The 16676-nt window shown below is 47.6% G+C and overlaps 1 protein-coding gene across 1 annotated transcript in view; it reads right to left on the bottom strand.

Moving 5' to 3' along the window:
• WNT2B (Wnt family member 2B) overlaps positions 1–6410 on the bottom strand; it is a 45047-nt gene extending 38637 nt beyond the window's left edge. Inside the window, exon 1 of the mRNA XM_081009884.1 lies at positions 5609–6410. Coding sequence (XP_080866010.1) covers positions 5609–5757 — 149 coding nt within the window. The 5' untranslated portion in view covers positions 5758–6410. The remainder of the gene's footprint in view (positions 1–5608) is intronic.
• Between the last annotated feature and the right edge of the window lie 10266 nt (positions 6411–16676).

Below are 16676 nucleotides of genomic sequence, written 5' to 3' on the forward strand. Positions count from 1 at the left end.
GACTAAGATCTGGGAGACCAGGATTCAATCCCCACTTGGCCATGAAGCTCACTGGGTGGCTTGGGGCCAGTCACCAACTCTCAGCCCAACCTACCTCACAGGATTGTTGTGAAGATAATGGAAGAGGAGGAGAGAACTATTGCGCTCTTTGGAGAAATGGTGGGATATAAATGCAATAATACACACAATAAAATATATGTAGAGATTTGTAAACCATTTTCCTTCACAGGTGACCACAAAGCAGTTTGCATGTAAGAGTCAAACAATATCAGTACCAGTTATAAAATACAATTATGATGTTGACCATAATGCTAATCAATTCAACAATACACAAATGCTAAATGCTAAAAGTGATCCAAACATTTTCAACCAAGTAACATAAGCTTTTAAGAGAACTTTACTCTGTATGAAATCCCATCAGTGTTGCCTCAACTATGCCTCTAGGGTGGAGGCAGTTCAGTAACTGGAATGCAACTGCAGAGAAGTCCTTACTCCAAGTCGCCATACATACAAGAGGCTTTACCCATTGGTGGGAAAGTAAGTTGGACACTGATGTTTACAGTGCAGTCCTACTTTGGGGAGAATGGCCATAACTCAATGGTAGAACATCTGCTTCCTGACATCTCCTTGATGGGGTTGGGAACCCTTGCCAGAAATCCTGGAGAGCTGCTAAGCTAGAAGGATCAGTGGTCTGACTGACCAATAGTTGAAGGCAGCTTCCTAATTTCCTACAATTGCCTATTTAGAAGGAAGTCTCCTCTAGCCTGCAGGGGTAGTTTTGCAGCCCAGCAGATGTTTCAGCGATAGCTGCTTCTGAAGACAAGCTAAGAGCATCACCTTCAGATTGGCAAGGTGCTTTTAGTTCTGCGGTGGGGAACCTATAGCCTCATGGGGAAACCACCGTAGCCACAAAGACTTCAGGGGAGGGAAATCTCTGAGGCTGCTATTTCGAGGGGTGGGTGTGGGGCTAGACTTACTAGATCAGCTGAGTCACTGGGACTTATGGTTGGCCGACGCTCCCTATTAGGTTTCACACCACGCAAAAACTGAGAGGATCGCATCAAAACAGGCATTGCAAAGTTAGAAGCTAGCGCTTTGGGTTGCACATGGGACTTACTCCTCGGTAAATTTACAGCCTCGGTCTCAACACTTGCTATTCAGGGTGTTGGAAATCGGCTAATATGGTGCATTCCGAACCGTCTTTTAAATTGCCAGAATAAGAATAAGAGAGTATTTGGGGCGCTGCAGCTGCGATTTTCTTCTTTGTGTTAAATGTATGGCCTTCACACTTCAGGGTGGATTTTGGAATTGTCTCGTGGCCCGATCTTGCATTCCAGTGTCCTCTCACCCAAATCCCCTCCTGTGAGTGACGCTACGGATTTCCCTCCTAAATTTTGCAGCACTGCCTTAAACACCGTTTGGGTTTCAGAATCCAAAAACGGCGCATAGAAGCAGATACAATCCGGAGTCGGATTTCTAAAATAAAAATGTCTCTAGATCATGAAAGAATTAAACAAAAAAAATTGCCTATAAATATAAAATAAAGAAACACCCTAATGCAACCCGGTCCTATGGATGCTTTCTCGAGAATAAATATATACCATTTAGCTCAATTCCAGTGAGGCTGCAACCTCTGCACGCTTACCTGGGAGAAAACCCCATTGGACACAGTGGGATTTACTTCTGAGTATAGGACTGCCTTGTTGGACCACTAACCAGATGACTCCAGCTGAATAAAACCTCAGATATATGCTGCAGTTAGGTGTTTATATTCGTTCTGCCTTCAAATCTGTACTCCTATTTATTCAACATTTTGTTTTCCTTGCTAAGTATGTGCTAAGCGCAGATGATTCCAAGGAAGCAAACAGATGTCTTTATTTGGCTCCCATCATCTAACCATCGTAAATGTCTCTCTCTCTCTCTCCCACCCCCTGAATAGGGTATTTATTTGGCATGTCGCTATCGCTGGGAAATGTAGAGCCATCTTGCCTTTATCGCTTAAGGCGAAAGGACCGCGCATCACTGACGGTACTGTACTCTGGAGTTGTGAATGAATGTGTGAACCAGACCCCTGGAAAAGCAGCGTGTTTGGCAAGTTGTGCCTGTCACCAGACACTCAAGCGGCACTCATCGGAACACACACGTGTGAACCGGACCTTGATCTCTGGCAGTGAAAGGTGCATATCTAATCCCACGGAGAAAATCTGGGGTTTGAGAGGGGATGAGGGGCAGTGGTTGGTTGGGCGTCCTGACCTGTTTTGAACACGCAAGTCATCACTTGATGCTGCAGTCCTCAAGTGATGAGCATGCACGTGTGAACCCGCTCAACCCTCAGCAAATTGAATAATTTTAATCCCGTGGTCTTTGAGTGTTGTTCTGGAGAGACCTAGGTTCAAATCCCGATTCAACTACGGACCTCAGTGGGTGATCTTGGGCCAGTCACTGTCTCTCTGTCGTCGAGTCCTAACCTACCTAGAGCGCAGGGTTGTTGTGGAAGATAATTAAGAGGGTTGCATGTATCTGTGTGGGGAACAATGGGGGCTCCCCAGGACCTGGAAGAAGGGCGAGATACGAATGTGAAAAGAAGGAATCAGATGCGCGGAAGTCATCCCTTCATGCTGTGGTCCTCAAGCGACGATTCGGTCCTTGTGAACCTACCCCGCGTCTCCGCAACTGCAGAAACAACCCGCTTTCTGCAGCTTCGCACCTGGGAGCAGACTGACAGCTGTTCCCATTTAAGAAGGAGCTCTTGTTTAACTCCCAAGTATGAACAATAAAAACAGTTTTAAATTAAAGCGGCTCTGTCATCAACAAGGCTCAAGTCATGTTTACGCCGGCCGCAGCGGCTCTAACAATAACAGGCTGTAGGCTTGGCTTACGTCGTGGGAGTCAGACCCGCAGCTTGGAAAGGGGCCGCGTTGCCCATCACCGGCCCGGCCCGACGGGAATGTGCCCTTCCGCCTGGAGGAATCGCCCCCACTCCTCCCCGTCGAGGACAATGGTGGCCGGGCCCAATAAAGCGCTCCCTCCAACCCAAGCCCGGGGCGAACTTTAAAGCTGGGCGAGTGAGTGGGCAAGTCGAAATGACAGCGATGGCGCACCACGTTGGGGGAGTAAGAGAGTTCATAGGAGGGTGAATTAAAACAGACAGACACACAACTCAGGCAGTGAGGAAATAAAGGGCAGTGGCTCCCCATGCCTGACGGAGAGGAAAAATCTAGGGACATTTTACAGATCGATTGATGGGATGACTAGAGTAGATAGCTAACATCCCAAAAATGGGGATGGAAAGGAGGACGAGATGGTGAATCGATAAGGCTGTAATCCAAACACCCATTGTCTTGGGGTCGTCCCCACGGGATGAAACAGTGCTGCGCTGCCAATCAGACATGGTGGGCATTGTGCTGGGACGCCACGTTCAGCTCATTTGGGTCTGGGCAGAGAGACAAGGAGGTTGGGTTAGATGACCCTTTTCCCCTCTTGCCATTCTACGATTCTAAGGCTTTCCTTTCCCAATTAACTCAGCTTTTTCAGAGGCTTTTGCACACACCACACATCTAAAGCACATTGTTTACGCTAAAGAATCCGGGGAATTGTAGCTTACCCTTCGCGGTGTTAAAATTTTCAGCACCCTTAGCAAACCACAGTCCCCAAGATTCTTTGGGGGAAATAACCCCCCCCCCCGCGCGCGCGCTTCTTGCGCACACATTCTAGCTCGCTGTAGCAAAGTTACTCTCTGCGCTTTCTTGCATTTCATTTCCCGCTTCCTACTCCACCAGGTATATTTATATTCCATTTTACATCTGACGAAGCGGACTTTCTAGCACCTGCAAGCTTACGCCGGAATAAAAGGTGTGAGCCTTTATGGTGCCACGAGACTCTTGACTGAGTCCACAGGCAGATGGGTAAGGTAAAAAGAGGAGGCCCCATAGAGAAGGAGACGGTCGAGAGAAGGAACCCATAGGAGAGCAGCCCATCATAATGCCATGCCCGCGCAACTGCTGTCACTTGCCGGCCAAATAGCTCAGGGGCAAGGCAGCTGCCTTGCGTGCGGAAGGTCCCGCTTTCGATCCCCTGCATCGCCAGGTACGCGCTGGAAGGGACCTCCGTCTCTGCCCCTCTTTTCCGGCACGTACCCCTGCCCCCCACCGACAAGGCGGTTCTCGAGACCTCAGAGATCTGCCTTAGCTGCTGGAGCAGGCAGGTAGATCCAAGCTAGAACGACAGACTCAGGATCTGACAGCCAGACAGTAGAAAGGCTCCCAGGTTTACGACGTGGTCTCTGATTTAATGGACGGCGTCACTTTTGAGACTAGGAGCAGGATGCGTCCAAAGCCTATCGAAACTGAAGCCCATTGATTCCCAAGGGGAGGACGTGCAGAATCCGTCCGTTGAAAAAAACGGCCTGGAAGGCTCCCCCGGACTTACTCCGGAGTAAGGATGGGGCTGCCCGCGGGCTTAGCTTAAGCTGGATCGTGCTCTCGTGCGCGTGTTTAAAGCAGGGCATTTGTCGGTGTGCAGGGGGTTTATAGCACCTGCTCTGCAGCCACCTATCCTATGGAGGAGGAGGAGAATAATTCGAATCCTAAAACTTATCTCCGCCTTTCCCGGAGTGGCTTACAATCAAACGATTAAGAAAACAAAGAACTCTATAAAATTACGCGGTGAGCGGGCACTTCCCCATCCCCGTCCTCATCAAATCGCCCCATCAATGAGCAGGATTCCCATCTCACAGCGCCATCCCGTCCGCCTCCCTTCTCGGTTCTGTCCACTGACGCCTCGCACTCCGGCTTCCCGAGCAGCGCAACCGCCCCCACTCCCAATAAATAAACCCCAACTTCTCTAACAAGCCCGCCTGGTTGTTTTATGAAAAACCAGCGCTGCCCTCTGTGCTTGTCCAAAGAAGGAGCCAAGGACAAGCCGAAACCCTTCGAGAGAGAAACTGGACCCCGATATCGCCCCCTCCAAGCACCGCGGGCTTCTCCGGAGCGAGGAGCCCCCATCACCAACTGCGTTTGTGGCGTGTGGGGCTCTCTGGCCTGCTTGTACATCGAAAGGACGGGGGCCAGGCCATCGGGCACTTCGGGGTAAAAGTCCAGGGACCCACCTAGCAGACCTCAAAAGCAGCAGGACTGGGGCTGACTAAACCTCATTTTGAAAAAAGTGAAATGCTACGCATTAGTACCGTCTGGGTAATAACCTTAAGTAAACCTCTTTGTGAGGTCCGCCTGAAAAGCGGAATATAAATACTATAAGCAATACATATTAAATCCAGAGTTTAAAATGACCCAACGACATCACTGGTAAGTAGTTTGAACAAGCCCCTCTGACTCTCCCGTCTCTTCCCCAACTCCTACAGGTCCTGGCGCTTGCTGCCGCTGCACCGTGCGCTTTGCACATGCTCAGGAGCACTGCGTCACCGTGGCACGCTTTGAGAGTTCCAGCCTCGAGCAGCGCGCGCCACCAAGCTAATCGGAACCTTGAGCAGTCACCGCTGCTTCGCGGTGCCTCGTTGTTAGACGTCGGGGAGAGACAAATTTCCTCGGGGGCAGCCGCCGTCTAACCTCGAAGGAGAGCGCGAGCGAGCCCCGGCGTCGGGCCGACTTACCACCAAGAGGAGTCCGCCCGCGGCGTGAGAGTCAGCAGCATCAGGACCAAGGGCAAGCAGAGGCGCGAGGGCGCACGGGGGACCACGGCCGCCCGTCGAGTGTCCCCGGGCGCGCAGGCAATCCGAGCCCAGCGGCTGGAGCCCAGCATAATTCCCCGGCCGAGGGAAGGTAGTCGCGAGAAGGACAAGCCCTCGGGTCTCTACAACCGGGCGCGAAGGAGAAAGCGAGGCTGACGACGACCGGGGCCTGATCGATCCGCTCAGCGCAGCCCAGACCTGGACGGCTGCTGCTGCTGTTGCTGCTGCTGCTCTGGGCACGGCTCGGGAAGGCGGCGCCGTCAAACGCCCTGCACCCGCGGGCGGCTGTCCGCTGGCCGGCCGATTCCCTGGCAAGATGCGCTGCTGGTTGTGGTCGGGGCTGGAAGAAGCCTTTCGCAAGCAGCCCCATGGACGGGCATCTGCTGGGAAGGGGGATGAGGAGGACACGCCGGAGGGCTGGGCTCGGGGGCAGGCGGGGAAGACGGACACCTCCGGTGGACTCTCATTGGGCAAAAACGCCCCGGCACGAAGGCAAGGCTGGGGCCAGAGCAGGCACAGCCACGCAGTTGGGACGCCTCTTCCTCTCTTCCTCTCACTTTCTGTCCCCCCCCCCCACCCCCGCACGCCCAGCCTTTCCTTTCTCCCTCCCTCGCTCGCTGAAAGCTCGCTCACCTTTTCCCTCCCAGGCACCACCTGCTGCTGAGAGCCAGAGCCAGAAGAGATCAGAGACGGCGCTGCTGAACTCTCCCTAACTGGGCAATAGGCAGGCGCAGGCAAGCATCCACCTCCCCTCCCCCGGAGGTCCTAGCGCCTCTCCTGTCGCTGCCCATTCCGCCTGCGCTCCTGATCCAAGTCCCCGAGGGAGAAAACAGGCTGGGAGGCTGGAGCTTTTGATACTAGACGTGGGGCTTTGCAGCGGTGTAGCTGGATAATTTTAGATCAGGGATTGAATGGGGCCCCGCTTTGATCCCCTTGCTTTGCTTAGACTGCTGCTGAGGGGCACCCTGGACTTCTGGCCCGTAATCTTCTCGCCGCCCCCCCCCCCGCCAAGCAAACAGGGGAGTAGCCAGAAATCTTAACATCTTCCAGTACATAACTCCTTTCTCCCCTACCCACATCCCTGCCACATAAGCACAGGGCTTGTTTAATACAGAGGGTGTTCACCCCAAGGGTTCAGGGACATAAGCATAGCATACTGTGTCAGATCTTTCCTCCATCTATTTCAGTAAGATCTACACTGACTGGCAGCAACTGTTCAGGGTTTCAGACAGGCACTGTCTTAACTGTATCTGGAGATATGGGGGATTGAGCCTGCAAAGTTATACCACTGAGCTGTTCAGGTCTCACCACTGCCATACATTCATGGTGAAAAGGGGTGGGTGGGTGGAGCACTTACAGGTGTTCCTGGAGAATACCAGTTATCTGGATCTGTTTCAGTCTATCAAGAACAAGACAGGAGGAGTGTGGCTCTGTTTCTGCTTCTCCATCTCCATCTCTCAGTAGCTCTCAATACCATTTGATATCATCCATGAAATTAGTATTGAGGGGTGATGTTTTTCAGTGGTCCTACTCCTACCTGCAAGACCACTCAGAGATTGTGTTTCAGTCTTGTGGTCTCTGCACTGTGGTGCATCACAAGGCACAATCTTATACCAAGTTCTCTATGAAGCCTTTGGGAGCAATCCTTAGTTTGGGGCCAAAGTGTCATTGGTACTCTGATGACACACATCTCTATTTCTTCAGACCACCTGAGTCAGGAGAGTCTGTGCATGATCTGCATCAGCATCATCTGGGTGCAGTTGTGGATTGGATGAAGGCCAGTAAACTGAGTTTGAACCCAGACAAGGCAATGTGTATGGGTAGTTCCTGTGTCTGAGAGATTGGCTAGTAGCCTATTCTAAATGTGGATAAACTCCCTCTGAAACATCATGTTCATAGTTTTGGAGTGCTGCTGGATCCATCTTTGTCACTGGAGGTTGAGGTAGTCTCAATGGCTCAGATTGCCTTCAACCAGCTGCGGTCGATATGCCAACTACTGCCATTCTTGGACAGGGAAACCTGGCCGTGGTGATTCATTCATTGGTAACTTCAGTATTTCATTATGCAACGTGCTTTATTTGGGGCTACCTGTGGATCTGGTCCAGATACTCTATCTTGTGCCAAATGCCAGGGCTGGTCTGTTGGTGGGGACAGACTACCACCAGCACACAACTTCAGTACTGACAAGCTTGCATTGGCTGCCTGTATTCTCCAGGGTTCAAGGCACATAACAACTTGGGTCCAGGATACCTTAAGGACTGCCTAATCCCTTATACCCCTACCTGATCACTGAGGTCTCCAGGAAAGTTGCTGCTAGAGGTTCCCATGGCCCAGAATGCTGCTTGCTCAGTATTGTGGGCCCATCCTGCTCATCCTGTGTAACTGCCTCCTGGCTTAGATCAGATTGGCCCCCTCCCTGTTGGACTTCAGGTGAAGACCTTTTTGTAACTTCAGCCAGCATTTTAAGTACCCCCCCCCCCAATTTTATTGTTAATTTTAACTTAGTTTTTGTAGCATCATTGTACATTGCTTAGAAACTATGATGTTAACTATATGCATTTGAAATGTATATAAATGTAACTTGTTCAAATAAAATAAAGTAATGCATAGCAGTACAGGATAAATTGCCTCCTATCTGCTCATGTGGCTTCCCATAAATTTGTAACGTGGTCCCCATTTTCTTTTTGTCCCTACCTTTGTCCATCCAAAGATGGTTCATGCTGAAGCCACACTGAGTGGTCCTGCTGTATGAGTTCGAGGGTGATCTCCATCAGTTTTCCAGTAGGCATCTGGTTGGCTACTATGAGAAGAGGATGCTGGAATAGATGGGCTTTTGGCCTCATCCAGCAGGCTCTTATGTTCTTATGCAGAAGCCAGATTCTGAAACAACTTTATTGAAAAACATGGGGCAGTATCTGAAAAATATTTGCACTTGCGCTAGTGCAATGAGACTTCCCCCCTCCACTCCTCCATGCCCTGCAACATCTCCAAATCTGCTCCGGGGGGGGGGGGGGGCTGGAGGAAACCCCAGGACAGATTTAGTAGGAGTCCAGGGGGAGGAGAGAGGGAGAACATTCCATTTGCACTATTATTTTCCCATCACTGTACTTCTCGGGCATGGTTTGCTTTTTTTCTACATAATGCTGTATAGGGGAAATGCTATATGTGATGCAAATATTTATCAAGAAATTTTCATGCCCAAATCTAATATTGTCTCCATAGACACATGATGGCTTTCACTGATGCTTATAAGAAAAAAATAGAAGAATCCAAGCATAAGAACCTAGGAAGAGGCTTGCTAGATTAGAGCAAAGATCTGATTTTATGTCTGTCTCTAGCATTTAATTAAAATATTTTTTAGGCTCTCCTGTAGGTTCTCTCTGGGTGACTTAAAAATTACAATTCCAGATATAAAACCAAATGGACATAGTTTTCATGGAGCCAAATTTCATAGGGTAATGATCACAAGTTAATATACACATTTTTACAAAGCAATTTTCCCATATCAAATGCATGTTTAATGTTATTTTCCCGACTAGATGCATATTCATGCATATATCACCCCAGCATGTGCATTTTTGTACATATCTGCTGGCTGGAGAGCTGTGCTGCGAAATTCAGAGAAGTGCAAATTTCAAAGGATGGCTGTGTTTGGGTTTTTGCTAATGGCACTTCAAAGCTTTGTCAGTTGTGGAATGCCCTGGGCTGGGTTCGGAATGCCATGCCGTTGTCACCCACTGCAAAAACAGTTGCACAAGCGACTGTCAAGGTCCATAACCCACCTCAGGGTAGTGCTTCCTTTTTCCTCTTCATGGGCCATCAAAAAACTTTTGCTAAACTCCTGCAATCTTTTCTGTATGTGTTTTGGATTCTAGCAGGTGCCTATGAGGAACATTCTGCTTTGTGTCTCATTAATTTCACAGGGTTGCAAGCCCTGATATCAGCAGGAGTGCTGGCATCTCTGCTTTCTCCCTTTGCCAAATCTCCAGCCTCCTTCCTAGTCCAATTGTAACAGATGAAATAACGACTTTGTTTGGCCCGAGAGAAACTGAGACCAGAAACCGACGCTGCTTTATAATCCAATTAGGCTTCTCTAATTTACAGTGCTAGAAAGCAAAAGCCTGTGGGACTCTGCTCTTTTGTCTGAGACCCAACTGAATGATTGTGTTACAACTTATTTATAAAACAATCCCAGGGAGGAGAGGATAGTGGGAGAAAGACTGATATTTATAGACTAGAGCCTGGGCATTTGTTTTGAAGCCTTAACCTACAGCAATGTGCAGTGATCCCCCAGATGTCTTTATGCTATTACACTATTGAACACGGAATTGGGCCACCAGTGTGCAGAGCACTGCTGTGTACAATCTAGAATATGTCGTCGTCACTGCTTTGTGAAAATTGAAAGCTGCGACAGATAACTTTCCCCCCTCCTCAACCTAGTTCCCCCCCCTCAACCTAGGGGCCAGATCAGGCCCAATCCCAGCTTTTTGGAGCAACACCCCTCCCAAGAATGTGGTGGTAGTGATGAAAGGAAAAAACAAAATAACAAAACAAAAGTAGACACAATTATGAGTGGAAAGCCCAGTCCAATACCTTGAGAATGCAAATTGCCACATCCCTGGTCACTGGATTTTTCATTGGATGACGAGGGAGAGGGGCGATCTTCTCCTCAGATGATCTGCATGGATTTAGTGTGTCTGCATGTGTGCCTTGTGGGTGGGCGCACATGTGCAAGAGAGTGCAGAGTGGCCACACCCACTGCTGGAATCCAGCCCCTGAAGGGTGAGTGCACCTGTTAACCCCTCCACCCATAAAGGTTAGCTACCTTTGATTTAAAGCCCATATGTTACAGAAAAGAGGAGGAGAAAGAGCTGGACTCAAGGTCTTCACATTTGACTTCCAGGACTTTTTCCTGGATCCTGTGAGGCAATATAATAATTGAGTCCTACTGAGCATTTGAGGAGAGCATTTCCAGCCCTTAGTAACCCCAGCCAACTTCCATGCAGTGGGTGTTCCCCTATTATATATTATAACAACACCCAACCTTGCTTGGTTCTGTGGAGGCTAGGGATGGTGGTAGTCATTAATAGACAAATCTCAGCATCCTCTCAAAACAACTTCATCGAGCCCATGGGTAAAGTCTGTAGTGTCAATATGACAAGAAGACAAGACTTCCAGTCTCAATTTATGTACAGCTCCCATCATCCTAGATCACTGGCTTTGCTGCCTGGTGCTGATGGGAGTTGTAGTCCAGCAACATCTGTAGGTCATTAAGTTAGCTCTTTCATTTCTGGTGGTGCAGCATATACATTACAAGCAAGAGGTCCAAGCTTCAATCCCTGGCATCTCCAGGTAGGGCTATCTGAAACCTGCCAGAACCGCTGTCACTCAATGGCTACAATACTGAATTAGATGGACCAATGGTGCAATTCAGTATAAGGCAGCTGCTTTCCCCTCACTTGTGTGCATGGAAAGGTAGCACATCTGGAACTCCCAAGAGGGAAGATGCCATTGGGGTGTGTGAGAGATTTTGAGCAGAAGAGCAGCTGCATCTTCTCTCCTCCACTAAAACAAAAAAGGGAACTTTGAAAATCGTGCTTCATTGAATACATTTGAAAGTGATGTGCATTTTGCTCATTAGATCTGCTTCTTGTAACATACACAGTGTCCTCTCTTACTTCCTCATGGTGGAACTCATGCTCAGAAGAGGTGGCTGCTCATCTCAGGAGACCAAAGCCAAAGTGTAAGCTGTTTTCTGCCCTTAAGGAAAAAACACATTAACAAGAGAGAGGGTCAAAACTCCCCACACTGCTTGTTCTGTCCTACAGGCATTCAGAGTCATTTGAAACTAGGATCTTTTCTCTATCAGCCTGCTAAGTGTGCTTTAATATGACACCCACCCACAACCTGCTAAAGTTGCTATTACATCAACAGTAAGAAAGCCTTCCAAGCACTATCCATGGAGTTCCTGGGATTATTTCATGCTATGTCTTTTTTCCTAGGACTTTTGCAATAGTGAGTCTTACCCCTTGATATGTTGCTCTTCAACCTCGGAAGAGTCCTTTGTAATCTGATCAAGCAGGAAAGCCAGAAACTTGACCAGATCCATTGTGTTGTTGACATTCAGGGTTGGTTTTTTGTGTGTGTGAGGAGTTCATGGCCTATTGCGGTAAAAGGCAAAGGCAGAAGCTGCCTTCCATTAGTGATGCTCTGCCAATAGAAGCCAAAGGCTCCAGCCTTTGCCTTGGTCAAAAAAAGGAAAACAGGAAATGAAATGGTAAGCAGCATGCCTTTATGCTGTGTTATTTAAACAGCAGCCATGTATTGAGTAGATTCAGGAGGACTGTGCCGTGGGTTAGTTCAATGGTTTTTCCCATTTGGAAAAATGAAGTGTATGTACAAGTAGTTTGGGAAACAGGCTATCTGAACTTTTCAGAAAAGTGGCCAACTCAGTAAAATTTGATGTCTTCCAATTGAGTCAGTAATATGCCAATCCTATGAAGAAAATGAGCATCATTTCTTATACAAAAGCCAACACACACACACACCATTTAGGGAGATTGATAGAATGATTCAGAGAACATGATTTTCTCTTTTATGCAGGAGCATCTCTCTCTCTCTCTCTCTCTCTCTCTCTCTCTCTCTCTCTTTCTCCTGGCCTGTAACCTTAAACACCTATGTATACATGTGCACATGTGCACATTCATTCATTCACTGTGGATGTGGGGAGCTGTTAGAAGGTCCAGAGGAATGCTTGCATGAATTGTCTCCTTCCATTGATATGAATGGATAAAATGTTCCAGAAGGCAAGTTCCATGTGTAAATGGAGTCCCCCTCATTGAGAATAAATCGAGAGGATCAAGCTGACAGCACTCTATTTGTTGATTCACTTTCACTCATCTCAGAAGGCAGGTATTTAGAACACAATGAGTTCTGCTGGAAATCTACTCTCTGCAGCATGCTATACCAGCCTTGGGATCTAAAGGAAAGTCTCCCATTGGCTCCACTGAGTTTTAAACCAGACTCTCACTTGTTTGGCTTCCTTACTAAAGAACAGCGCTCAGTGATGCTTGACATGAGTCAGAATCTGGCCAGGCTTCTATGGGGAGAGGTCGCTGGAGAGAACGTTTTGCCTTCGAACCGCCTCCCACTGTTCTGCTTGCCTCCATTTGATCTTTCATTCAAATTAGTGGCCTGCACCAAATGGGTGCGTGTTTTCTCCACATGAGCTGCAGTGTGTGTAAATAAACAAGTCTAGCTTTCAAATGCCTTCATGATTCATTAACTTCAAAGGGATAAATGCTCTGTTTTCTTAAGAGGTCAGTCACTTCAGAGTTTCTCCATGTTCCGTCAGCACTGAGGGCGATGACTTGATTGTGTTGAATTCTGGGGGCGGTCACTGCCGTGGCTACTATTTGTTTTCCTAGCAGCCTCAGCAGTCAAATAGGAGTTTGGGTTTGCTTTTTTTCTAAATCAGATTATTTCAATTGTGCACATTGCAATGACAGCTGGGTTTGTGAACCAGCTCCATAACAGGGAAAGACAAATAAGGTGACCATAATAGCCTGTAATCTGCCATGCTGAGATATGACAAGTAGGTGGCAGATCAGGTAATAATGGCACAGTGGGAAATTACACTGGTACTGCATCAGTTCCAGGTTCAGTCTCTGGTATCTCCAGGTAGGATTAGGAGAGACTGAAAAACTGGAGAGCTACTGTCAGTCAGTGTCAATGATACTGAGCTGGATGCATCAATGCCTTAGTATCAGGCAACTTCCTATGTTCCCATGCTCAGTTTTATTTCCTTTTTTCCTGAGGAAGGATCTGTCTATCTATCTATCATCTATCTATCTATCTATCTATCTATCTATCTATCTATCTATCATCTATCATCTATCTATCTATCTATCTATCTATCATCTATCTATCTATCTATCTATCTATCTATCTATCTATCTATCTATCATCTATATCTATCTATCTATCTATCTAATCTATCTATCTATCTATCATCTATCTATCTATCATCTATCTATCTATCATCTATCTATCTATCTATCTATCTATCTATCTATCTATCTATATCTATCTATCATCTATCTATCTATCATCTATCTATATCTATCTATCTATCTATCTATCTATCATCTATCTATCTATCTATCTATCTATCTATCTATCTATCTATCTATCTATCTATCATCTATCTATCATCTATCTATCTATCTATCTATCTATCTATCTATCATCTATCATCTATCTATCCCTACCTACCTACCTACCTACCTACCTACCTACCTATCATCTGTCATCTATCATCATCTCACTTTCTTGTTGGCAACCAGTCCAAATAATATTGCTATGGTCATACAAAGTGGGGAGGGGGCTGCAATGAAGGCTTTTGTATACAGAAGTGGAAAGTATGGAATTTTGCCTTGTACATGGCTGAAAGTTCACTTATGTCACTCCAGTTAACATGTTTGCTCTGCATGGTTGGTTCAGAAGACAGAACCTACAACACAGATGCCAGGGGAAAGTGCCAGCCTTCAGGCTTCAGCTGCTCAGGGGACAATTAATGGGGCAATTCATTGGGCAAGTCTGCAAGGGAGAATTGGGTTGCAGCCCGATAGCTAAAGATCTGCACTCAGTGAGAACTGATGGTGTTGGTGGTTAAAGTGGTTGGGGGAGGCAGTTTGAGTGCAGTGCAAGCTTTGCAGCTGACTATTAGAGAGAATCCCTGGAGGGCCTCAATGACATACTGTTGCATGTCCAGGAGGGTTGGGGGTCATCCTCATTAAGAGCCTAGTGGGAATAGAATTATGCTGCCAAGGCTGGGGAAAGAGCCTTTCCTCAGGGGATGAAAACAACTTCCACCAGGTTGAGGCCAATGTGGTGCAGCCCAGGCCACTCCCCACCCCTTGCTAGACCCTCATAGGCTAGCCAAAATAATTTTAGGAACCAGCTGTGGCCGACAAGCTTCCAGGTGGCTACCCCTGTGAGTTTGCTTGTGGGTTAGGTCTTCTTTTGGAATCTGATGCACTTACTGATTGCATATAATCTCTGTTGTGCACGTGGGCTGGGGACTGTACTAACCCATCACCTGTCCATACCATAATAGGCTATGATCCTGTTGGCCCTATTGGTCCTATTAGGCCATTTGCCCATGCAGTAGGCTTCATGATGCTGTGATGGCAGAGTACCGGCAATGCATTTTCTAGGGAAGCATCCTTTCCTTCCAGGACTGCAATCCAGTGTCCACCAGAGAGTGCAGGAAATGGCTGTGCATTCCACAGCAGTAGGTGGGTGGGGAATCAGCTGGAGGCCAGATTCTGCAGGGGCACATGTCTGTGTTCTGTGAACCAGAATGCAGCTAGAATTTAAAGGCAAGCCAGCAGGTTGAAGCTGGCTCATTCTTTTCAAATGGGCCAAAAGCATTCATTTATTCTTGCAAGACCATATGGGAAGCCTCGGCTCACTGGGGTTATCTTAGGCCAGGACCTTGCCTTGGCAATTAAGCTCCTTTTTCAGTCAGCTCCTGGATGCAGAGGATCATGCTTTCCTAAGAGGCTGAGGATGGGGCAATGGCCCCAATGCTCTGAAAAGCCCCTCCAGTAGGGTGGCAGGCGAGGGGGGAGGTTGGATTGGGCCCTTGCTTAGTAATGAACATAACAATTCCTACAGGGGCTTATTCACAAATAAGTCCTGCTGATTTCTGTGGGGCTTGATCCCAGGAAACAGCATAAGGTTCCAGTTGAAATATTCAGATTATGCCCAAATGAATAGAAGAGTCACTCTGAAAAATATGAGGATCTTGCTTAGTGGCTAATCTGATGCAGTTCCGATGCAGCAGAGATAAAATGTGGGGATGACTATGGGAAAGGGAGGCTGTAAATCCTCAAGATTTGCACCCTGCTTTTTGCCCTTTCAAGGATTGCTGCTTCACCGGGGCTGCATTGCTGCTTCATGTGTGGCTTAGTTTGTCTGTCACCAGGCAGAGTTGGGAGAGCTTAGAGCTGACAGGCACATGTCAAATCCCTTCAGTGACATCATGTCATACAGAGGCTCCAGCTCATCCCAAGGTTGGTGGTGGCTACTTTATTTATACTGCAAGGAAAGAGTTTCCTACAATGATTTATCCTTGCCACAAGCTTTTCGGGGCAAAAATCAAGCCATTTAAAATCCAGGAATGAATGTTTAAAACTGGAAGTGGATGCTTCCTTCCTTTCCCTTGCAATTGTGACAGTGAGGGAGAACGAATGAGGCACCTTGTGAGCCTGGGGCTTGCTGCGTTACTTTTGCTCTAGCTAGCGCCATAGCTGTCAACTTTTCCCTTTTCTTGCGAGGAATCCTATTCGGAATAAGGGAATTTCCCTTTAAAAAAGGGAAAAGTTGACAGCTATGTTTGAATGAAGCCATGGTGCGACGTTCTCATGGTGTTGCTCAAGATAAAGGGCAGCCCTTTTTTCTCATTGGGAAAATTGCTCTCTTTTTAGTAAAATGGCTGTCGCTTTGTGGTTGCAAATGGAAAATGTAGACCCCATTTCTGGTCAGAGAAGAGCAGATAGGCTTTGGGGAGAGGGGAATTTCTGCCATTTCCTGCCCACCTCCTGAGGCCTCTCAGATAAGAACATGTTGGGATATCATGGGCATGTTGACTTTTATCACTACCAGGTGCCATTAATATCTCTGGGACCCTTTGGAGGTCTGTGGGTGATGCACCTCTGCTTCCTTCCTGTCTGTGGAGGATAATTTTTTAGAAGTCGGAGAGGCAAAAGCCGCCATTAATCCAGGATCCCAAGTGTTGAAGGGCCTCGCATTGATGCCATTGCAGAGGGGAGATCACTTTACAAAAGCAGAAATCAAAATGGGGAGTTTGGAAGAAGGGCCTCCCAAATCCATTTGCTTTCCGTTTCCTAAAGTGACAGCATCCCAGTGTGACGCCATAGCAATGGCTGGAATGCAGCATAATGATTTTTGAGCCTCACAAAGC

The sequence above is a fragment of the Podarcis pityusensis genome (genome assembly GCF_964106645.2).
Source record: "Podarcis pityusensis genome assembly, chromosome: 6".
Classification (NCBI taxonomy): Eukaryota; Metazoa; Chordata; class Lepidosauria; order Squamata; family Lacertidae; genus Podarcis; species Podarcis pityusensis.